At 38.2% G+C, this 25,280-nt stretch overlaps 2 protein-coding genes across 4 annotated transcripts; one reads left to right on the top strand and one right to left on the bottom strand.

Annotated features, from left to right (window-relative positions):
• Window positions 1-3,430: 3,430 nt before the first annotated feature.
• LACC1 (laccase domain containing 1) lies at window positions 3,431-11,162 on the bottom strand. 2 transcript variants are annotated; one of them, XM_071448412.1, is made up of 6 exons: window positions 10,946-11,162; window positions 7,040-7,635; window positions 6,298-6,479; window positions 5,652-5,817; window positions 4,843-5,068; window positions 3,431-4,405 (listed from the first exon to the last, which is right to left on the bottom strand). In XM_071448412.1, the coding sequence occupies exons 2-6, from the start codon at window positions 7,605-7,607 to the stop codon at window positions 4,231-4,233; spliced, it is 1,317 nt and encodes a 438-aa protein (XP_071304513.1). In that variant the 5' UTR covers window positions 7,608-7,635; window positions 10,946-11,162; the 3' UTR covers window positions 3,431-4,230. The 2 variants fall into 2 exon arrangements, with proteins under 2 accessions (XP_071304513.1, XP_071304514.1); XM_071448413.1 differs by lacking the exons at window positions 7,040-7,635; window positions 10,946-11,162 and adding an exon at window positions 6,599-7,026.
• On the top strand, window positions 11,163-22,064 carry CCDC122 (coiled-coil domain containing 122). 2 transcript variants are annotated; one of them, XM_071448414.1, is made up of 5 exons: window positions 11,163-11,313; window positions 14,030-14,161; window positions 15,825-16,223; window positions 17,337-17,453; window positions 20,924-22,064. In XM_071448414.1, exons 2-5 carry the CDS (start codon window positions 14,048-14,050, stop codon window positions 21,086-21,088), a joined length of 795 nt encoding a protein of 264 aa, XP_071304515.1. In that variant the 5' UTR covers window positions 11,163-11,313; window positions 14,030-14,047; the 3' UTR covers window positions 21,089-22,064. The 2 variants fall into 2 exon arrangements, with proteins under 2 accessions (XP_071304515.1, XP_071304516.1); XM_071448415.1 differs by lacking the exon at window positions 11,163-11,313 and having other exon boundaries at window positions 13,821-14,161.
• The last annotated feature ends 3,216 nt before the right edge of the window (window positions 22,065-25,280 follow it).

Consider the following 25,280-nt stretch of genomic DNA (forward strand, 5'->3'; position numbering starts at 1 on the left):
ATCTCTGTCTTATAAAATGATTAGTAGCATCCTGGATAAAAGAATATACTCAACCAGGACAGTTTTTAAATCCACACATATATATGTCCAAGTCATTCATCTGTAAGCACTGGATAGTATGGGCTGGAAATGGAAAGTAGAACAAGCCAGCCTCACAGGCAGAGCTTGTTGTCAGTCTTTGGAGGTATGTAAATCCCTCAGCAGGTCAATACACTATTTCCTCTGTCACATATAGGATTTATACTCCTGTCAGTGCACTGTCCTGTTAATATTGTTGCACAAGAGGCTGGAGTTCAGAAAGGACTCCAGTACTCAGAGAACAAAAGCTTCACACACATGACATCGAGGCGAGTGCACACGCGCAGCCCCTCTGGGCCTCAGCACAAATGAGTGCAGCTCATCTCCCTCTTTGCATTGCCCAGCAGCAAATTGAACATGGAGTGGAAATGAGGACAGCAGTGAAGGAATCTACGAATATTGGCTTCTTTGCCATGTAAGCTGAAAAGCAGTAGCTCTTTTGGAAACCTGTAAAATGAGAATGGTTTGGAGGATAGTGTTAAAGACCCTGTGCTGAGAATAAGTTTCACACTGCTGCTAAAAGAAAAAAAGCACAAGCATACAAAAGAAAGCAGCACTGGTGCTGCTCTGAGCAGAATGGCATCTGTGTCTTCCAACCCCCTGTGATCAGATTCACAGTCCTCATAGGGTGATAGTGAGTGGTGCTGGACAGAAATGCAGTGATGCACAAGAGATAAGCATGAGGAAAACAACACAAGCAAAGACGACCATTTTGCAAGTCCATGATACTGCTGGGGAAAGGAGATGCTTTCCTGTAATTGAATGCTTGTAATTTGGGAGGGATTACATGCTTTCTGTGAGTCAAGATGTGCCCATATGATGTGCTGAACGTCCAGGGCCATGGCTTCTGGACTTGTAGCTAATCACAAAGGCCACTGTCAAATGCAAAACTGCCTTGCCCCCATCCTGTCTCCTCAAGTTGTCAGCAGAGAGAGACCAGCAGTCACCAAAGGAACTGACCTCAACAAATGCATTAAAAACATTTTTCATCTAATTGCCTTATTAGATTTTACCTTTGCTATACCTATGGCAATAAATGACATGGTTTGGATAAACATTTCACTAATTAAATCTTTGATCTATTCCTCTGAAGCTGCACACTGCTTCCCCAGGCAGACAGCTTTGCTAGAGTGGCCCTCTTCTATTGGAATAGTGAATAAAGCCTTTCTCAGACATGTTTCAGTACACTTCATTCAAGTATATAATGTAAATAAAGAGGCCCATACTGAGAATCTACAATAGTAACAAATGTTAATTGCACAGTAACAACTAAGAAAAACAATATTCAATGTGATCATGTCGTGTGCTCTCCTCAGGGCACACCATTATCATAATTAATAATGTCATTTAATAACAATAATAGGGCAAATGCAGCTTATAAATTCAATGGATATTAGGTTAATATATGGGATCTGGTAATTAGTTAGGTACAACTGAACAATTTATGAAGCATTTTAAGAGCTTCTCTAGAGGTGGTGAATCAGGGGTGATATGCTTGCCTCCTTCACAGAGCAGCAAGAATGAAAACTAAATAAACAGAGATGTGAAACAGCCTTGTGTCCTTCTTGTCATGCCTCTTCTCCAAACTATTTTTTTTAATACCAGGATTTCAATGCCTTTGTTTCAAAAGCAAGGACTTTTGAAAGAAGCAATGATTCAGAGCCTAACCTGATTTGAGACTGAACCTTACAATATTTTCTTATCGGTCGTGGACTTTTCCACCTCAGTCATCCATGTGCAAAAGACTGATTCCTGTCTTGAAAGGTTTACAGTCTAGGTAATTAATATAAAATAATAAAAAAAAAAAGAACAATTGTGGTAATGATTTGTCTTCCAAAAGGTGAAGCCTTTGGTGTTCCTGCTCATTCTGATATTTTCTCCAGCTTGCACAGCCTTACCATGACCTGTAAATGGTATTTTTCTAAACATAAAATCTCTACTGTATCCTTGAGCAGGTAAGAACAAGACAGGGCTTACTCTCAGTATCATATTAATATGATCTAATATACTGTTGAGCATTTGAACTGTGGTGAGTAGCATTACTGCAAGGTCTTTGTACTTACTGGAAGAATAAATGAATTAGTTTAAAGCCATCTTTGAGATGAGATGGGATAACAGCAGGTACATGGGCCCCTATGATGCTTCAGCTGTCAAGTACCTTGCAGAACCAAGTAACTCAGCTGTTTTTGATGGCAAACCCTCGATACACAAGGCAAAAGGGTTAGGTGAAGGGCACTCAGCTTTGGCTGAGCTTCAGATGCAGGGACTGAAAGCCATGTAGTGCTACTGCCCCTATAGCTTCAAAAAGGATACCTTACTCACCTCACTGCTATGTCAGTCAGTATCCATAAAGTGGAACAGAAATCAGGGCAAAGGGACAGAACTAAAAGGGGAAGGTAGGCTGCTGGGTTGGTGTTTTTAACTAGTGTAGCAAGATAAGCCTGTCAGTCTCCATATAATTATACTATCCTATATTTAGAACAAGTCAATAATACACGTAATACATACCACACACACCATTAGCTGGTATGCAGCAATGTGCTTGGCAACTCAAAATTGAGTAGTGTGAGTGTTGCCCCTGTTGGATCCTGAGACTCTGGTTTGAAGCCAGCTGAATGATGAAAGCAATGGAGGAATTTTAAAAAGGTAACTGAAGATTGTCAATAACTGAAGGGCTACAGCAGCAGAAGAATAATATTTCTGAAGAGGTAAGATAGTTGGCAGAAGCATATTTTTTTCGTAGATTGTTACAGTCAGGGAACATATTCAGAGCCAGACTCTTCTCAGACATAGCATTCACTGGTAAAAGGAAGTTTTTTTAAAAAATGTCTGTTCTTCCAGAAAACAAAGAAAAGTCTAATTCGGTCAGCTTTGAATCGAAATGAAAACAGATTGTTCCTCAAGTACAGATATTAGAATAACTTGGCAGATGACTGTAGAGGCAAAAGCGTGTGCTGTGCGGGGCTTTGCAAACCGCATGATTTGGACCCCCATCCATCCGATCTATCCATCCATCCGTGCCTCCAGGATGGAAGAGCAGCGCGAGCGAGCACTGACCTCTAGTGGGCAGAGCAGTCAGACCGGGGAAGGCTCGCAGAACCCAAAACTGAAAGTACGTCATGAGCGCCGCTGGCCCAAGGCTTGTGCTTGGCAGCTCTGCAAGCCGCAATCAGCACAGCTTTACTGTTAGCAATCCCTCACTGCCTGCGTGTCAGAAAACATCACGTCTATTGTAAAATCTAGAGGCATTATTTTTACTGGCCAAAAGAAAACAGTGCACACTTAGAATTTGCTTAGTAAGACACGTAAGTCCAACTACTGGTCAGTAAAATTAACTCAGGATAAATTCACGGAGCTTTTTAGATATTTATTGAATGCATTGTTGAGAGTGTGTCAATGACATTATCAAAGTGACACTATTTAAAAAAATCCTAAGGAGACATGAATATACACAATCATAAATTAAGGGTTTTAGTGCTACTTTTCCTACAACCAAAAATTACAGAATGATGAGAGTTCATATATTTTCAATATCTGCCCCAAAGGAGCCTGCTTGTTTCTCACTTTCAAGTTATTTTCCATAGGAAAATTCCTGTAAATATTTTGGAGTTCTTTAAACTAATCCAAAGCAGAAAATCAATCCCATGCACAAAATTTTATAAGGCTTTAGCTGAAACTATCAAAGTTAAGTGTCTCAAACAGGTAACATGCAATACTGGTTTCCCTTCCTGTATTAGCAATGTCACAATTAGCATTATTCAGCAGTCTCAATCAGGAGCTAATGAAGACTGGTGTTTTTTGGGCTTCCACCACCCTAAGATAGTGAGGTTTCTGGGAAATATCTGGTCAAGGAGGATCCATAAACTTGGAGCTTGTATCTGGATCTTGTTGAAGGATTTTGCCACTGATGTGGCTTGTCTTTGTTTCCTTTGCACCCTGTCTCACACAAGAACTGCTGTCCCCACACCACAGGTACTTATTCTTGCCTCAGAAGGGCAAGGGAAGGAACAAGCAGGAGAATCTCAAGACCCATGGATTCCCTACTGCAAGTCTGTGAAAGAAAGGAGGAAAAACTTCTATGAGGAGAGCAGGATGCCAAACAATGCAGTAGACTTATTATCTGAATGCTGTTCTAGAGTAAGAGATAATGTCTCAGTCTTTGATTGATATGAAGCCAATCTGTGTCCCAAAGTTAGTGCCATCACGAAAGTGAGAATAAAATTTATCAGGGTGGCACGCAGTACAGAAAGTGATGTTTTGGTTCTGGTCTGTAATAGAATCATCTTGGATGTTCTCAGGAAGAATCCCACCTCTCTCAAGAAGAATCCTGAAAAAAAAAAGACAAACAGAAAATATTACAGTTTGCACATCCTCACATTCCATAAGGCACTATCATTAAGGGAGAACCTCAAATACCAACTGAACAAACTGCGCCAATACTGTGATTGGGGCTTTCATTTGCTTTTTTTGTTTCTTTCTTTCAGTATTAGACTAAAAGAAATACTTTCCTGCAACCCGTAAAGCCAGGTTAAATTTGAACTTTTGTCTGTAATCCATAGACTAACAATATGTAATGGTATAACAATAAAATAATCACTGAAATCCAGCAAAAGTGAGCAAATATCATTCATTCAAAAGTATCCTTTCTTGATCTGGAAAGAACTAGAGAGTACTTTGTTTAGAACCCTCACCATATTATACAGTATCAAAATAATTATTTGTAATAAATGTGGAACTAATCTTTTGTTTCCTCGGGAGGCTTACCTTGTTGCTCTTCTGATATCAATATAAGGATTTGCAGAGTCAAATAGTCTGACACACTTTGGATCAATTCTGTGAAATTCTTTTGCTGATTCATGAGGAAGTCTATAGCAGCAAGGTCCCACAGATGGGCCCAGCACCACAAGGATATCTTTCATGTTACAGCCATATTCGGATACCATAGCATTCACTGTGGCCATAGACACTCCTAACAATGTGCCCTTCCATCCTGTGAGAGATGAGAGGTCAAAAAAAAATTGGTATAAATTTTCTTTTTAATTTTCTAGCAGCTAAAAATAAATGCAATTATTAAAGTTATAAATTAGGAGATGCATTTACACCTAAAATTAAATAATTATATCTAATAATAAATTAGCTTAGAAAGCCTCCCTCTTCCCCCTCACATTTCACATTAACAGCAATCAGATTTCAAATATAATTTTGTGGAGATGGAAACTAGAGACAGGTGTTTAGATTAGAATTCCAGAGTTCTTTTTCCCCGAGTGTCCTGGTTTGGGTCATTAGAGCATACCTCACAGCTCCTCTGTGCTTGAAATATTTAAGAGGGGATACAACTGAAATATGTCAGAAATATATTTTTATAATATGATCAAAGTGTTTTAATGTTGTTTTTAAGGGGAACAAAACCCCCAAAAAAAGGCTTAACTAGAGATATTTTTTGGAATAGACAGAAGCTAAGTTTGCACTTGGTCATTGTTTGGAACAGAAAGAAGAAAGCCCAGCTTTGGGTTCTTGTATCTCATTTTGAGTCCCAGGAAATCTCTGCATTGCACAGGGAGTGCAATTCCTACCAGAATGAGCAGCACCACAGGCTCTTCTGACAGGATCAGCAAAGAGCACAGGTATGCAGTCAGCACCTGGAGCTGCCAGCGTGACACCCTTCTGATCCGTAACTATTCCATCATAGTCATTAGGCTCTGTCTTTCCCATAATACACACAGCATTAGCGTGATCTACCTGTCAAAACAAAACCAGAATGTGGACAGTGATATGGCTGCAAAACAACCCAGATCTGACTAATACAAGGTTTTTTCTTTGACGTGAAAATCTCTTATGCTCTAACTGATTACGCATGGAAATCAGGTCTCCCTTGTTCAAATGCCATGAAGATGTATCAGTAGAAAGCCACTATAAAAGCAGTGGTGTATTTTTCTTTTAGGAGAAGGTGCTCTGATCATTTGTTTGATTATTCTACATCGTGGTAAGTTAAATATTAGAACAGACTTGGAAGAATCAGTGCTGCTTCTCCATATTGTGACAAATGGCTGATAGTTTGGATGGCCATTCCCCCAGATAAACTGCCAGCATAAATGTTTTAATTGTCCTGCTTATCACAGGTTCTTGCTGTCAAAGATAAGAATAATGCCTACAATTTAGCCAGTGATACATGAAGGAATATCTGAGCCATTTACTTGAATCCATTGTTTTATAAGATACCTTGACTCTGTGAAAAGCCTCGGGGTTAAATCCTGCAGCGTTAGCTAGCCGGCGGAGATTTTCTTTAACAACAATTTGTGGGTCCCTGCGCTTGGAGCTGCTGAAGAGATTGCAGGAGCTTAGAGTTGGTATGTAGGAGATCCCACCTGTCCTTGTGGTGAACCCATGTAAGAAAATATCATCTGCCAAGGCAAGAAAACACAACAAACAATTGCTTTCAAAACAAGATCAAACCAGCTATTACATGGGTTTATACTGAAGCGACCTGGAATCAGCCAGTCAAGTAAGAGTATTGCTTTACCTTGGATTTAGCTGTGGTATTTAAATTTAAGGATTCCTAATTTCCTTCTTGCTCACAATCATGCCATAGCAGGGACACTAAGACATCAGGAATGTCTTGGGCTGCAGACCAGCAGAAACTCTTATCCTGCCTTTCCAAATTATGATGGTAACTCTCGAAGTGTGTAATTCCCACACAGACAGGAGGAGATTTTATGGCCTGCCTCTCCCTAAACCCAGGACTGTCTTTTCTCAGATCATGCTCAGGCCTGGAACAGTGGTGCCAGAATTTTGCGTATTTTTATTGACACTTCTTCCTTTTATACACTATTATACACTATTACAACATCATATAGAGTTATTTGATACCTGAAGGCATTTCCAAATCTTAGTCATTTTGCAACTCCCTGGAAGAAGTATGCTTGGTAAGTCTCTATAAAAACTGTTAGCTGGAGCTCTCTACCTGGGATCAGGGAAGATCTGAGGATGGTGAGCTCTCCATTCAGGCTTGGCAGGCTTTCCAAGTACATCTGAATCTCACTTTGGATGAGTGCCATGTCCTGTGAAGGAAGCATTTGCCCTTCATGCCGATGTTCTGATATCTGCAGGCTTTCACTGTCAGGTACCACCTGTAAATCCTCAAATTCGAACTGGTAGACTGCTGTAAAGAGATGGTCTATATATACTTTCATTAAGTCTTTTCTTAAGGTAGGGAGAATAATTTTAATGATGCTCAGGTCTTTTTCATCCAGTCTCTGTTTGACAGTGTACAAAGCAGCAGCTGTAGTCTGAGCACATACCACCTCCAGTCTCCTCTTCAGACTCCGAAAACCTCTCAGAGCTGGAAGCAAGGACTCTTGTTCACCTTTCCTTTCACTCCCCTGCCTCTGGCAACACATGACATAAACAAACGGAGCATGGATGGAAGAGCATTTCTCAATAGCTTCCAGAGTGTTGTGTAGTAATCCTTGGATGTTGCTCTGCAAGTTTGCTGTGAGGCTGAACAGATCTATCAGTACTGCTTCCACCATATTGCAGAATATTTAAAGGTTTCTCCAGCTGCCAAGTAGTAACAAAACATGAAAACAAAAAGTCAAGGACAGCACTGTTAGTCCAAACACAGAATCATGTCACGGCATTTAATTCAGTGATACTGTGTAGAGAAGGTACATAGCAGTTAATTACTGACTTAGGCTTTCCCAGCTGCATCAAAAGAAATTCCAACAAAAGAAAACTAGCAGAAACAGGAATAATTATGTATTTATTTAAGCATTTAGGTATTTCCCTACCACCCCACCTACTTCAGGTCTTTCCTAGGTCAGGGATGATGAAAGGTTGGTACATAAGATTAGATTTATTGAATCAATTAACCCTCATTAGCCTAATGGATCTTCATGACATGATTCATGGGCTGTCCTCCATGATGCTTCCATGATGTTTGCTTCCATGATGCAAACAAATACAGAGGTTCTTTAGCTTCCTGGGACTGGAGAAGTTTCTGTAATAATTTCTTTGGAGGTGTTTAACATACTTATGTCTGAGATGGAGCTCATGTCTGCGACCCCTCCTGGCAGTAGGGTGCTGAGCTGTGAGGGCAATGACATTTTTCCCCACAGACCTTCACAAGACCTTTTGTACTTCTCCCTTCTGCATTTCCAAAAGCATTAACTTGCTAATTTCTGACTTTTGTGTGAAGGAGCACATGACCAGGATAGTTCTTCTTTTCAGCCTGTATAAGAACCCAGTAGTGGTTACTGAAACTTTACCTAGTAATGGAAGAAGTACTTAGAACTAAGTTAAAGCAAGGGAATACGGTGCACAGCTTCTCACCTTAGCTTGTTCACTCTGCTAGCTGCACTCTGCGGCTGAAATCAAGATGTGTTAAGCTTATCCAATATCATCCTATCATTCACATTTTGTTTTGTGGTCCATGGTGTAATTCCAGTTTTGGTGGTTAGTTTTTTCCCTTTTCTGAACTTTATTGATCCAAGCCCAGCTAGGCCTACCTGTGGAAACTTGTCAATCCATTTTTTCCTCTCTCTGTTGCTATGATGGGCTATTTTACATATTCTCTTAGAAGTGTCTTACTTTCTTTTCTCTCTCTCTGATAATCTTTCCATTTCCAGTGCAGGCATCCAGAAGTCTGGAACAAAAGGCTAGATCCCTCTGCTTTGGGAGCCTTGAAGACACCTACTTAGATTTCATGACTAAGCACTGTACTTGATCTAGGAGAAATATATGCACCTCTACCAGCAGTTGCAAGATCCACATAATAATTCAGAATTCAGAGTATTCTTTACACCATCTTTTTTATTTTTCCACAACAACAAATTGTGCATGAATATTAATTTACTTGTAGGAAAATTCATATCTTTGCAGGAACAAAGAACCTGAGAATCTTTTAAGTCTTTGAAATCAGTGCTGTGCTACCAGAGCTAACCACACTAAATAATGCCTGGCACAATTTTCCTGCCCCAAGGACTCATTCTCCTGTAACCACATTAACGTTCTGGCTTCACATCACTTCATTATCCTGCAAAAATACTACTTCCATGTGTACTTGAGGCCTATCATTATGGTAGATGTGATGTACTCCTTGGCATTTTATGTTTGTCTCTGGACTCCCAGATTTTCTCCACTGAAATAAGAGATCAAAGACCTTTGTGGTTTTAAAAGATGGCTTATTTAGAGAAGGTTTTACAGAAAACATTCTGTATTTTCTTCATTGTTCTTTCCCCCAGACTGGAAGAAAAATAATCCTGACTGAAAATGATGTTTTCCTTTCTGCAAATTGAACACTTACAAAGATTAATTGGCGACTATCAAAACAGGTGAGCTGAAAATATCAAAATGTGACAGCAAATAAAAGCAACTGCCAAGGAATTTATGACTCCTGATTTTGCTCAGAGTATTATTTACACACAGCTGATAATGGATTTTAGAAGAAAGAGCTTGCTAAGAAAACAGTGCTGAAACAGACTCGTGCCAAAGACCATGACTTGGGAAATCAGAGTATTTCCTTCCCTACCCTGACGTTCTCTGTGGGAGGCCTGTCTGAGTGTGACACAATCCCAGCCAAAGTATACAAATAGTCCCAGGAAAGACAGCACAACAGAGGGGTGTAGTGCAAAACGAGATTATAGCACCGCTTCAGATATGTCAGTAGTGGAAGGTAAATAGAGCTCATTGCTGTTCTTGTACTTGCCCAGAAAAATACCACCAAAGAAAGGATGGAAGGAAAGTGTTTGATTGCATACATTGTTATTAAGTTGTGTATGCATTGCAAAGAGTCCATAGGGGCAATTATTGGGATGTACGCATAGGAACAATGGGGCTGATTCATCCTCATATCCTTCCAGCTTTGCATCACAGAGTCCTAGTGAGGACAGTGGTGTCAGAATAAATTTGCTTACAATCATAGCAAAACTGATTCTTTTCTAAGTCACTCCAAAAACCACCCTTTTCAAAATACATGCTTGCCAAGCACAGCAGCTTTTTTAGCTTATGGGAGATGTATTTATGGTTATTCAGGTGTTAATGAGCATGATCTACAGTCCCAGTGTTCCATTGAAGCCACATCCAAAAGAATAAGCACATGTATTAAGGAGTTGATAGTTTTGGTACGCAATTCAAGACAAACACTTGTACAAACTTGAAGCCAAGGCCACCCATTAGCTAATTTCTCACTTCCTGAAACTGACAGTACAAATATTTGGAGGTTATGAGAATTTCTTGCACAGATATGAAAAAGTAGGTCAAAGAAAATGGTAAATAACAATATGAGAGGCGAGGAAGGTAACAAGAGGAAAAAGTAGAAAAGCAAAATGAATACAGAAAAAGAAAAATGAAGGAAATAAAACCAGGCTGCAGAGAAGAGACAGTCCAGGGCGGAAGAGAGATGCAAAAAAGCAATTTTCAAGAACCCCAGAAATCTAATTCTAAAAGTGCACTGTTGGCCAAGAAAAGATTGCTAACAATTTCCTGCATCTTCGAATCCTGCTGGTCATCTTATATTAGAGGAGAAACTGAGAGAACAGACATAATTTTTTGAAAATTAAAATAGCAGGAGATATTAAATATCTGCCAGAGAGTGATGCCCTGAGAAAGAAAACAGGTCATTGAAGCGGCCCAAATGAACAGAGATAATAGCACATGTGTAAAATTTCAACACGAGCAAACATAAAAAAGAAAATCCAAAAACTAGGGGAGAAAAGAAATACATTTAAGCCTCTTAAACTGGATTAAAGTAAAACATTCTTCGTCTTTTAACCTAGTTTCTTTTTAGGCAAGGTTGAAGAAGCAGAAATCACCACATACAATGAAAATACTGAAGCACACGCAGTTTTCATAAACACAGGCGTTTACTTACACAGGTGGACAATCCTATTGCATTCTGAAAGGTACCATCTGATAAAATACACAGACATTTCCAGCTATATATATTGCACTTCTTTCAATCCTGGAGCTGATTTGCACAAGCTGGAAATTCCTACGCTACGTAAAGGAACCTGTATTTCTTCTTTTTGACCGGACCGTGCTTTGCTGCCGGCTACACCGGAAAGAACAAACTGTACTGCAAGGCACCAGCACGATGAACAAGTGCCCGGGGAGCGCTGAACACGGAAGCGGCGTTAACCCTGCTGTGATCACACCTCCTTCTGCTGCACCGGCTTTGCACAACTGCAAACCAGCTCCCAAACGCTCGGCGCAGCCAAACAGGACAACCCCACAAAGAAGGTAAAGGAAAACTTGTGCAGAGCGAAGGAGTTTCCTTTTCTGAGCTGTAGCTGCGTGTTTCACTGAAGAATTTGGCAGCCAGCCATGATGAATTGTAATCTGGATCTACACAGAGAGGTTACACAATGTCAGCTTTTGGGGCCACAGGTCCCAAATGAGGATGGCAATTTCTCCTTGCAGCAGTTGGGAATTTCACACAGCTAAGTGAAGAAGTCTTAATCCTTTGACAGGATAATGCAAAGGTTAAAAGGCTAGCAAGGAAATGAGGGATTGAGATCAGGCTTTGTGCAAGAATCAAAAGATAGTAAATACACTTCCTCAGTTGCTTTAAAATCATAGTCACGACTGTTAAGTACGTGACAACGGAAGAAAGGGGCAAGAAAAAAAGGACAGTCATTTTTAATGGACAGAGGAATTAATAAAGTCTGATTTCCCATATAAAATGCTGTCTCCTGTTCCCCCTTTCCCTGCAACTACAGTAAACCTACATTTCTGCCAGGTCCAAAACACACACGGTGAGTGCTCTGCAATTTCTCCTCCTGCTATTCTGTTCAGGATGTGCTGGACAGAGGGATGAGAGCTGAATCCTGGTTCTCCTTCCTGAACGGGACTGATGAAGCAATCTTGTCCCTCCTTACCCAGACATCTCTTTTCCTGAAGTTTGCAAAAATCGGTCATCTCTGAGGCTTTCCACCCCACTGCCAAATGTGACTGAGCTAGGTCATTAAAAATTAACAGGGGAATTGCTTGGTGGAGAGAAACCAATACAATCATTTTCTTTCCTTCAGCCAGACTAAGGAAGTAAAACTAATTACTGGGGTTATTTTTGGTGCAGAATGCTGAGAAGGAAAAGGTCAGAAAATATTCAGGGTACAAAACAATATTGAAAAATGACAAATTGATATCTCCTGAATGAAATATTATATTTAGCTTACAGCACTTCAGAAAAGGGATTAAATAAATAGGTCAGACGCAGAGATGAGCTATTAGTTTATAAAATAGTTGTTGCAAATATATAAGTTAGTATATAAGTAAGTAAAAGTAAGTATTTTTAATATTTATTTATATATGTAAGTTGCTTAATGTTATATATAATACATATAATTAAGTTTCATAACATAACATATAATATTTGTAATTTTAAGTTAAATATGTTTTAAAAATATAAAAAATACAAAATAGGTAAATTTAAAAATCATATTATAAAAATAGTGCGATTTAGGGTTAAAATTCCCTGCAATTCCTTAGAGGAGTACAAGCGGGGCAGAGGTAAGTCCGTGGCTACACAGCAGGGCACAGCACAGGCCAGAAGAAACTGGGCCACATCTCTTGTCCCTCGTAACCCAGTGGTGCCCGGGAAAACTTGATGTTCTCTGCAGAACAAATGATGGCAGCAAGTGCAGTTTAATACAATGAACGGGGTAACTCGGGGAACCTGGGAGCAAAGGGCGCGGAGCTGGACGCCTTCAGGCACCGCCGAGCCGGGCGGCGCCACCGCCGCGGGTGGTGAGACCGCCACACGTTTTCTAAGGGATCTCTCCCTCTGCGTTCCCTCTGGCTCCCGCAGGGACCGGCCCCGCTCCCGGCGGGATCAGCCCCTCTCCCGGCGGGATCAGCCCCTCTCCCGGCGGGATCAGCCCCTCTTCCGGCGGGATCAGCCCCTCTCCCGGCTCCCCGTGCCCCTGCGCTGCCGCAGGCCCGGGCGGTGGCGGGGAGCGGCGGCCTGAGGCGGCCCGGAGAGCGCTGCAGGTGCCGTGTGGCGGCCGGGACTCGGGAGGAACGCGGGAGCGCGGCCTCGGGCATTTAGGATGCTCTTCGGGTACTTTAAAAAGTTAGAACTGTGCTCACAAACTGACGATCTGCTCTGCAGAGAAGCCGGAGGAACATCGCAGGATTGTGGAAAACGCCAATCATTTGTTTTTAAAATTTTAAAAGTTTAATAGTAATAAAATGGTTATAAAAATAGTAATACAATTAGAGTAATAATAATTTGGACAAATTGAATTAGGACAATATGAGACAATAGAGATAAAGAGTTACGGATGTCCGGGTGCCTTTTCTGGGCAGCACGAGCCCGAAAAAGGACCCATGTTAACAAAGGATTAACCCTTAAAAACAATAGCCTGTTGCATAGTCATACACTTCATACATGATGAAGAAATTTCATTCAAATACAGGATTCTGTCTGGTCATCGTCGACTTCTTCCTCTGAATCCTAACAGCGCCTTTGAGGCGGGAAGAAGTTAATTTCTTCTGATAAGGGAACAATAAATTCTTTTTCTCTGAAAGATTTAGGTGTCCTGTGGCTGCTATCTCTCTATGAGTCCTTTCTTAAAAAAAAAAAAGTATCTTACATAACATAGTTTGTATTTTAACATTTTTTATAACCTAAAACTATATTTAACACACTACTTAAGAGAATTTATACAGCATTACTTTCTAACACAATACATATAATATTCATTTTAATATTTGCAAAAAGCCAATAATAAAATACATGCATTTTTCACATTTTTCTATTTTATGAGATTCTGCAAGAAAGTGTTCTGATTGTCTATGATTAGCTTTGAGTAACCTGTTCTTGCTAATTAAAAATGAACCAAATGAAATTAATATATCGACCTGCGATCCCACGGGACAGCCCTCAATATTGTTTTGTCTACAAGAACTAAATAGAAAGAAGATAAAACAATTAACTTCTTTTCTATCTCTCCAGTCTTCACTTCTGCCTGAAATGGCCAAGGAAAATTCCCCATCACTAGCTGAAGTTGTAAAACAAGTTGCAGAGCAGCAGCAGTCACAGGCATCAGACATAGAAAAAAGCAAAGCAGTTCTTTTCCAATTGCAGGTAATAAACCTTGTTTAGAGTAATTAAATAAATTATTTTTCATTTGATGAAGAAGTATTTTCTTGAACAAGAGCAGCTGGTGGTACTTAATGGATGAGTGCATTCAATTGTAAGACAGCTCTTCTGTTCCTGTGTGTGGCACACAGGCTCAGCCAAAACTGTGGGTGTGTATTGTTGTTTCTAAGGCCACAAGCTAAGTCTTCATTACAGCAGGTGAAACGTTGGTTCGTTACTTGGAAAAAAACAAACCAAAAATAATGGGCTGAACCTACAAAGTGAACCCACAACAACTAAATGCAAAGTTATAGCTTTTTGATTTTTTAAAAAAAATAATAACCTCCTAAGAAATTGTGGGAGAAGGATTTTAAAAATTAATTTTTTTTTTTCAGATTTTCACCACACTGTATAATTTTTTTTCTTAGCATCATTTTTGACACAAAATACTTTTTTTTCCCCCTTATGTTTGAAGTGAGTCCTAAGTAGTCATTAAGTACTGGTATTATTCAGTACTATTTTGTAGAACACTGGGCATGTGTAGTTTTTGTGAAGACTCTGTGATCATTTCTTTGGTCTTTTATTAAGCTTTCAATTATTGAAAGCCTTCAAGATCAAATTTCTATTGAGAAACTTACTTTTAAGTCTGAGAAAAGATGATTCCAGTCGACATTTTTGGTCATGGAAGAATGCAAATGGAAGTAGTAGAGTTCCAATTATAACATCTATGCATAGCTCTACAACTGAAATAATTGATGTTTGAAATTTTGCACAAAAATAACATTTCTGAAGTAGCAGTGAAATCTTATATTTTTAGGAACTTCAGTGGACTGGCCACACTTTACAAGAAGCTTTGTCCTGTATCCCAAAATATATTCTGATGATGCTTCAACAATAATTTGTGATGTTACAATTTAAAAACATGTATCTGTTTTAAAACAGACCCAGAGAACTTTAGAGCCCTAGGTAATGACAGGTCCTTTCCAGCCTTGATGATTCTGTCATTTCTTATGATGGTTTGAAGTACTACTTCCTGGTTTTGTTCACTTCTTGTCAGTGAGATGATGTAGAGGCTTTTTAGGACTAGAGAGATATTTCTTTCTGGGGTTGAAAATAGCTGTGATGAATTCAACTCCCAGCTACTACTGTGATGAAGTCAGGATTCTTCCTCAGTTGAATGGTCTATTTAAACTCCATCACCTGATACACCCCTCTATGTGTCTGTGTAGGTTTTCAAGGGATTTTTGGCATCTTTAATTATTTTTAGTCTGATTAGGACTTCACTAGATCTAAGCAAACATTAGATATTTACATATATATATATATCTATCTTGAAACGGTGAGGTATTTAAAAGTGAGTTCAAAGGTATCTTATTTAATATTTTAGACTCAATCTAAGGGGAGAAGACTAAGATAGTATTCTTACATTGTGCCTCTAAGATTAGATTAGATTAATATTTTAGACTCAATCTAAGGGGAGAAGACTAAGATAGTATTCTTATATTGTGCCTCTTATATTAAGAAATATAAGTCTAATTATCTTCCATTCATACCACATTAGAAAAGTGAAAAAAAGGCTGTTGAATAAATATAAATTACAGTGTTTAACTAGACACTTCATATCTTCCTCCAAAAAAAATTCTTAAATGAACACTGAAATATTTTACAGGCAAAGTGCCAGGAACTAGAAAAAGAAATGAATTCTGTTCTGTTAGAAACAAAGACAACAGAAAGGGAGATACATCTGCAAGATGATGCCACAGAAGTGACAATATATCACTGTGAAAATCTGGAGGCCCAAGTCAGAGCCCTGTATTCTGAAAATTTAAAATTGAGGTGTGATGCAGAAACAATACAAGAGGAGTTTGAGATGAAACTTGCACGAAATAATGAGTATCGGGAAAAAATAAAGGATCATAAACATCTCTTTTGGGAGATGGAAAGTAAATTGCCAATTATGATTGAACTTGATGAAAAGAAAGCGGTTGTGGAAGAATTAAAGGCAAAGAAGGAGGAGTTAATATGTGATCTGCAGAATCCAGAAGGATCAGTTATAAAACAAGTGCAGGTACAATACTTCCTTTTTGATTCTTTCCTTTTATGTGAAATAATTTTGATATCATTCACATAATTTAATTATTTTGTCTAATGTTTATGATTAATGAGGGACTGAGTACAAGAGAATATAGGTAATTCATAATGCTGCATTAATTGGAAAAATTTTTACTTCAATATCCAGTTAAAAATATGAGTATTGTTATCTGTGTAATATTGTTAAAAAATGTTTATACTTTTATGTGTGTTCGAATTAACTCAAATATGAAAATATTACACAACTGTAAGTTATGCTTTATCATTGGATAAATTTACATGGGCACTTTTCAGAATTCTGTGGAAGATTGCCATATTGTTACATGTTTCAGGAAAGAACACAATAGTATTTAAACTTTACTGTCAACAAAATAAATTTGAGCTGTTTGCCAACAGGAGGTAGATTTGATGAGATGGTGACAGAAATAAGAAGAGAGAAAAAACATGTTGGGTATTCTAATCTAACACTGTTGGTTTTACTTGATGCAATTACAATTTTTACTAATAACAACTACACAGGAATTTTTCACCATGGAATTTTGCCAATATATGGACAAACACAAGTATGAAGTTGAAAGGGGATCACAGATTTAAATTTGATGTAACTTTCATTATTGAAAATTTGATGGTATTCTATTAATGTAAGTTGATGAAAATTTGTTTGTACAACAGATCTTTCAATACTGATAAAGACTAATTAATATTGTATTTTCCTATGAGAAAGAGAAATATATCTAAAATATTACACTATTCTTCCATTTTGCAGTTAACTGGACTTTAAATAAAGACCAGCAAATTGAGCTCAAAGTCCCGTATTGTTGTAGTTCTTATATTTCAGATCAAGAATATAGATTCTTACAGGTGTAGAACCATGTGATAAAATATTTAATAGTTAATTTTTAATTACCCATCCTAAATTATTATAATTTTAATTAGTATTAATAGGTTTATTGTGAAACTGTTTATTATAGACCTTTATCTCATCTCTATTAACTGAGACTGTTTAGATGAGACAATTTTAATAAGTATATTAGATGAATTGTGCAACATTTCAGGGAGTGGATTTCTGTATCTTGACTTACATCTGCAGGAAGAAATCACACTTTTAAAAAGTGAAGTCACAACATTGAAAGATTTGATCAATAAAAAAAGAGATCTGCTGGAAGAAGAGAAAAAAAAGCATGCTAAGCTTAGAAAGGAAATTGAGGTGAGTCATTGGGATAAAATTTAATTGCAGTTCTCCTGATGGAATGTAGATAATGCAAATGAAGTTTGAAGGACTTTATACAGCAGTGCTGGCTATACATTGTTCAAGTATATGCAGTAATGATGCTGTCTTAAATTCTGGGTACTGACAGTCTTTCTAAAATTCAGAGCTTAATTGTGAAGAACACTTTTTTCTGAAGTCTTTTGAGAAGGACTTCATATGTGAACTTTTGGATTCCTGGAAAAAGAAGAGGTCACTGAATGGCAGTAATGCAAATGCACGTTTTAAAATTTGTGTGATACTTCTGAAATACTTTACATTTCACTGGTGACTTGATTTTTAATGAGTTGATAACTCATCAGTGGAAGAATCAAATGCACCAGGAAACTTCCTATGAATCTCCCTAATTTAAGCTGACATTAAATTATGAATAACACAACAACTCTTAATTAGCTGACAAGATAAAATTCTGATCAATAGTTAAAAGCTTCTCTTTTAAGTAATTGAACTATATTTTTCATTTTGTTCCTTACTAAAATACCCTTAGAAAATTTTTAATTTGGAAGTTTCATACCATTTATCTTGTCAGTTTAAATAAATGGCACAAATTTAATGAGCAAAGCTTAATTATATAAAGATTAAGTGATTTAAGGTTAGGTCTATTGCCCTTTGTAAAATGTAGGAGGAAGAAAGAATCATTTTTTTCATGTGACAGTGAACAGAGAGAATTTTTAACCTGAAAAGTAAAACACAGCTGCTTTAGAATAGATCTGCTAGTCAGCATTTGAGAAAATTTTTTATTACCAAGGCAACATCCTCTTAAGAAAATTCTCTAAATCCAAAGTTAAATTAGGTAGCCTAAAAATAATGTTCTGTTATCACAATCAATTTAATTAAATAGAGAAGGTTAATCTTCACTTTTGTTCTTCAGTTGTTTGCATTATATGGTCTTTCTGTCTCAGAAGGAAGCAGGTTCAAACCCAAAGCCTTTCAGGGTATTATTTTCTATTAAGAACTCTCCTGAAAACAGTCCAACTTTTAATATAAGAACTGACAGTGGATAGACAGACACATTTATACCCAGCAGTCCTCAGCACAACTTGGGAAAGAATACTCAAGTCAAGCACAGGAATAAAGTGAGATACAAGGCACATGGAAGAGGTTTTATTGAGCTGCAGTGGTGGAATTCAGCTACAGACTGCTGGCACTTGATGTAATTGTTTGGAGCATCCAAAGGAGGGCAGCTAAGGTGGGCCTGGAGGGGAAGCCATAGGAGGAGCATCTGAGGTCACTTGGTCTTGTTCAGCCTGGAGGAGAGGAAATGAGCAGAGACCTCATTGTAGTTAGAGCTTGCTTCTGAGGGGGAAAGTAGGGGCAGGCACTGATCTCTGCTCTGTGATGACAGTGACAGTATCTGAGGGACTGGCCTGAAGTTGTGTCAGGGGAGGTTCAGGTTGGACATTAGGAAAAGGTTCTTCACCCAGAGAGTGGTTGGACACTGGAACAGCTCCCCAGGGAAGTGACCACAGCATCAAGCCTTCACAGAGTTCAGGAAGCATTTGGATAATGCTCTCAGACACATGTGCGACACTTGGGAATGTCCTGTGCAGGGCCATGAGTTGGACTTGATGGTCCTGATGGTCCTTTCTAACTCAGCATATTCTGTGACTCTTAAAGCAGCCTGTGAACCTTTTCTTATTCTCTTTCCTGAACACTAGCCCCATCACTCATTTCTTGAAAAGCAGATCCTGTTCCCAGCATTGGACAGGGTTGTCAGCAATAAATCAGGGTGGTTATCTGTGCAAGGTCAAGGCTTGAGTCATAAGGATAATTCAAGATATCCACAAATAATAGAAAATTTTTTGTTATGTAAAAGTAATTTAAAAAATCCCTACCCAAAAGACTGTCTATTCCCCTGCTGCCCTCTTTCCCCAGTGCCAGTGTGTGACTGTATTAGTCTTGGCAGAAACTTGCCTATCCTGTCCTTAAACAACCCTAGTGGTGGAGATACCCTGAGTGCCCAGACAATTTTTTTCTAATGTTTGACTTTCATGTACACAAGATCAAATAAAAAGCACAATGTTGTCCCTTCCCTGTCTCCAGTAATCATATTAGTGCTCCCTCCCTCAGCAGATGTGCCAGACTGTTCCCAATAATGATGCTAGAGAGGCATTTCTAAAAAAAGCAGATAATATTGATCATAGATGTTTCAGTGTTGTACAATGCAGTCCTAGTGATGTAGATGCCCCAAGCACTCGTTCAGATGAGTGAATCTGACAGCATCCCTCAAAAAGTTGCAAACAATTATAGTGGTGAGTGAGGTAACATGAAGGCAATGAGGTAACATGAGGTAACAAGCCATCACCAATAAAATAAGGCAGTTTATAGAACACCAATGAGGCAGTTTCCTAGTTATTTGTGAAATTCAGGCAGTGAGATTTGCAGGAAGTCACCGACAGTGCTGTGGGTTCTGATGCAGCTGTACATCATCATGTGCATGTGAAATACAATGTAATAAAGCTTCAATAAGTCGACACAAGAGTAATTATACACTACCACTCATATGCCATTTAACCTAGGGTAAGTAAGCCCAAATTTCATTAAGGGAATGCCCATTATTTCCATTTTTATTGCAGTGTTTCATTCTTTTAACACTTCAGAATGCAAATTTACTTCTCCACATAAAGCAGCAATGAGGGCAGAATTGACAGTCCTGCATTGCCGCAGTATTGCCTAAGAAAAATGTGCCATTTTAAATGCAGTGCAGCTACAAAGGTGCTACTACAGTCAGCAAGGTTACCTCATTTATATTCCCATTTATACCCAAACATGCTTGTCAAAGAATGAAAATTTCTTCTTTCTCACCTCTCATTTTGGAGCCTTGAATCTTCCACATGCAAAGCCTTGCCAGAGATGCCACATGCTGTCCTTGGGTGGTATTAACTTAGGTAAATTTTAAACATCTACAGAGCAGATATCCACACTGACCTTCACACTTAAGGTCTTAGTAGGACAGAGCTTTTCTTTCCTTAATGGGAAAGTGAGGCATAATTCATGTCCTAAACCAGATATCTGAAATAAGTCAGATGAATGCTTGAGGGCCATGCAGGACTGGAGCAGGACTGAATTAAAAGGGGCCTCTGGCGTGAGCGGCAAACAGAGGCGTGGCACAGCACTTTGCGAGGCAATTCATGCAGGCAGGACAAGCAGGCAGGGTTGCAGGTTTTCTTGGTAGAAAGATGTACTGTGTGGTGTTTGCAGTGTTTCTGTTGGTTGGTAGGCTTTGGAATTTCTGCTAGTAATGGTTTGTATGCAATCCAAGACTGCAGTTAGTACAAGTGTATGTAATCAAATAGAACCCTCCAAAAAGGATGTGTCTGTCCAGATCCATTCCTGAGCTGAACTCACCTCTGTAAATAGTTTTACTGGAAGGAATTTCTGAAGTTTTTTTTTTTTTTTTTCCTTTTTAGGTACAGAATAAAAGATATGATGCTATATTAAAACGTTTGCATTGCCAACTGAACAAAGTCCAATCAAATAAAAGACAATGGCACTGGAACATTCAGCAGTTGGAGAAGAAGGCTGCAGAACTAAGAAAATGTCTTGGAGTAGCAGAGTTACAAAACATCATGTAACAAACTTAACAAAGAATAGAATGCACGTAATCTTTTCCAGGCAGTGTTTGTTTTTTCTGGAAATGCTAGAAATTTTAAATAGCCTGATAACTGGGCCAGGCCTCAGTGATTTATTTCTTTTTAAAGTTTTTCTCTCTTTCATTTGTGGCCTAAACTAATAGCCACAATAATGAGTTAGCTGTTCAGGAATAACTTAGTTGTTCAGGAAGAAAGTTAGTGACACTTTCAGGTGTTTTCAAAATATATGTCAGTTTTATCTAAAAAGTTATTTAAAAGTCAACCAAACAAGATTTGGGAAGTTCCTTTATACTTCATTTGGTCTCCGGTTGTTGGGATATATGCTGCTTTTCCTACAGAGAAATTAATATTGGTATATATTTGCACTCCTGAGACACCAAAGTTCTTTTATCTTTTATCCACATCCCTTTTTATTGCAACTTGTTAAGGAGCTCTGAAAGCTTAATGGCCCATATTTTGCTGTGTGGGAAACTCATATAGAAGATGTTACAGTATGCCAGGATGTGTTAGAATGGGGGCCAAAGGCTGTCCAGTTGTAAAAGGCTTTAGAACAAGTACGCTCCAAACTGGGCTTCAAATCGTCCGACTTCAACTGGTCTAATAGATGTTAGCAAAGAGGAGTGAGTAGGTACTACATCTGGGCAGCTTGTAAAATGGAACAACGCACCCTCAAGAAACAGGAATGCATTATATATTAATGATAGAGGAATTTATTGTCTGGAAGATTTTAACTAATATCTAACATCTAAGTGCTTAGTGATCTAAGATGACTCAACATAAATGACAATGTATTAACAATTCTTGTTAAAACAGTAGTGAACAGTAGCCATTTTCCTTTACTTTCTTTTTATTTTTATATTGCTTGGGATTTGAAGAATTTACACTTAAGGGAGTCGTTCTGCTTGAACATAACTTGTAATGTTTATCTGTTCTATGAAAGTAGCTTTTTATTTAAGGTGTTGTCTTGAGTAATTTAGATTTACCTTTACTCATGAATATAAAATGAAGACTTGACTATTTACTGTGAAAAATGTTAAACTGCTTATATATTGTTATCTTAGGAAAGCAAGGATTAAAATGTAGTACCATTATTACCTTCATACATTCATATATACTTACATTTCCCTTAATCTGTTATTTCACTTAATATAAAGTTATTTTAAGCAATATCCTGATTCATTAAGTCTCTCTCTCAACATTGTTAATCTCTCAAGGCTTCTTTGCTCAGTCTTTTTCCTTTGCAATAATATGAACCAGGCTGCTTTCATTACAGCAATAAAGTAGAAATAAAAACCTTAATAACCAAATCTATAGTAATAGTATGTCCTGAATATTGAGTCTTATTGAGTATGTAGTGCAAACCTGTAACATTACAATTGTTTATCCCTACACAGAGCAAAATAGCATCCATTTTATGCATGTGTGTCTTCTAGAAAGGGTCCAGCTCTGAAAAGTTGGAGAATTTACTGTTATTGTTAGTTTCAGTGATTAACTGCTCTTCTTTTATTTTGCATGATTGCTAGTTTCAGTTTATTCATCCATCAAGTGAAATGATTGTACTTTATATCATGTACAATGATATAAGTAAAAAATACTGATGTTCTGTCTTCTTGATGGGTTAAATAGTTCAAGCCTTCTAAAGCTATTGATTATCAGATCTGACCAACAGCTTTAGTTTAATGCATCCCCCCCAAAGTGGTACAACATCCAACATTTTCAGGGTTTTAAAATGATGTACCCTTAAGTATGCCTTTTACCACTGATATTATCTTGTTTTTATTTTTAGTTTCTCATTAGTTCTGCTCCAGAACATCAAAGTATGTTTTGTATCTTGCTTCAACTAAGTTCACTTTGACAGCTATTACTATGGCCTAATATCACAGTTTAGCCTTGCATTTATTACCAGTTGAAAACAACTATAGCAGACAATCCAAACCATCTAATGTAACAACAATATCACACCTTTGTTTTTCTTTCTGACCAATGAAGATACCTGGGAATTAGGATGGTTTCTGCATTATCAACACATGTACAGAATGACTCACTCATCTCAAATAAATACCTTGGACTTACATCTTCCTTGTTCCTTTTCATAAATCTCAGTAATTTCTGGTATCTCAAATTACTTCTATGGTTCTTTGTCCATGTTTTGAAATTGTTTAATGTAATTTAACAGGGGTGCATACAAGAGCTGTGTATAGTACTCCCTTTACTGCTACATGTGGAGGAAATGTTACCTTCTATACAAACACCTTCCTATCATCCAAGATCTAAGTTGTCTTATACTCCTTCTTGCTCTTTGCAAGAGAGCCCGTGTTTTTTTCCTACTGGGACCCTTGACCCCTTCATGGGATCTCAGTTACCAAAGGTAGCTTTTCTTCAGTGTAAAACTTGCTTTTTCAGTATACATACTTGAACTGTAGCTACATTTTGTGGCAGTAAGGCTGAGAAGCTAAAGTGTACTTTAATTTCCAAAGCTCACTCCATTCATATGGGGACACAGCTAAACCATGCAACAGTTCTTTCTGGCCTGCACAGATGAGTTTCTTGGTAAAACCAGGATGTGAATTGGAAGGAATCACAAATGACCAAAGGTCTTTTTTGATAGAGAGTCCAGCTATTACCAGGGAATCCCCAGTAGTTACTAGAGTATTTGAGACACAACTTAGTCTATCTCAATATGTATATTGAAAATACATGTTTTATTACACTATGCATGCACTGATTGTTGTTGTCATCCCACATCACTGTCCTAGTTAAATGCCTCAATTATAATCTCTCATCCTACATAGACACATCATTTGTGTGTTTAACTCTGCCTTAAAACATGAGTTCATTAATTTTTAATTTTGAAAGCTTTGTCCTCAGTTTCCAACAGACTTCTGCTTTAGCCAGTGACTACACCTGAAATCTGTATTCAGTGCTAAACACCACATTTTAGAGGATCAAACACATTTTGTGCACTTGCATTAAACAGAACTTTATATAGCAAACTACTTATATATTTTCCCAGGTGCAACATCTCAAATTTAACATTCAGAAAATAAATATATGGAAGGTACAAACATTTTACTAAGGAATTACAGTTAATTGGGAGAAAACCTCATATGGAGAAAAAAAGTCAGCTGAAACAAGGAAATAAAAATTACTACCTTTTCTAAACTATTCTGTACAACAAATGAAAAAAAGAGAAATTATGTAGCTTTTTATAACAATGTCTAGTTTCAACAAATCCTGGCAACCTCCTGAGGCATAATTTTCTTGGTACAACATTAAACAGTAGCAGTTTGATTTCAGAGCATTTTTCTCCCCTTAGCAAGCAAGCACAGACAATAGGAAAATGGTTTATTATTTTTGGGAAATAACTTAGTGAATGAACTTTGTATTCTTATTACATGAAGCTCTCTCAGCTCCTGTTGGAACCAAATTGTGCTGCCAAATCCATATCAGTCATTTTTGAGGATGGTTGTGGGGCTAAGGGAAGAATTTCAGGCTTCAGTGCTCCGCAGAGAATGGCAAGAGGAGTCACTGCCCACTCTAAACAGCAAATCAGCAATGAGCAGTGGGCATGTAAGTAGCTAAGCGTGGGAAAACTTGCCAACCAACGAGTCCTACCCACCACCTAGGAAAACTTTAAAGCACAGGAAGCTGGATTTATTCCAACAATATAGTGTCAATGAATAGGACAATACTGGGGGAATTCCACACTTGACAGGGAAAATATACAGCTGTTGAATCACTCATGACTTGCCCCAAATGTAGTGCTGTATGATAAAGGGAGGTATTTCCCCATGCTCTAAGGCAGTGCTCCACAGGAAACTCTTTAATGTGACTCAACAACCTCAGGTGCTGGAAGCAGAGGAAATGTGTCAGATAATGCAGACATACCTGCTAAAGCCACTGCTCTCATCAAGGCTGCACCAGATAAACAACATAAAAACAGAACAACAGAGGAGGGAAGGAAGGTTGGGGGTGGACACCAGTGCTGTGCTGCTTTTCCTCTCCAACAGTTTGCTTTGTCCATCAGAAGAGTCACTTGCAGAACTTGTGCATAAGCGTGACAGGAAATAGTGCACGATATTCTACCATAGTTCTTACATGATGCTTCAGAGAAGAATCATGGCCACATCATGCGTTGATGGTACATTGTCGGGTCCGGCTGTCTGTCTCTGCC

Source organism: Agelaius tricolor, unplaced genomic scaffold, assembly GCF_023055355.1.
Source record: "Agelaius tricolor isolate 1412-34295 unplaced genomic scaffold, bAgeTri1.0.p SCAF_26, whole genome shotgun sequence".
NCBI lineage: Eukaryota > Metazoa > Chordata > Aves > Passeriformes > Icteridae > Agelaius > Agelaius tricolor.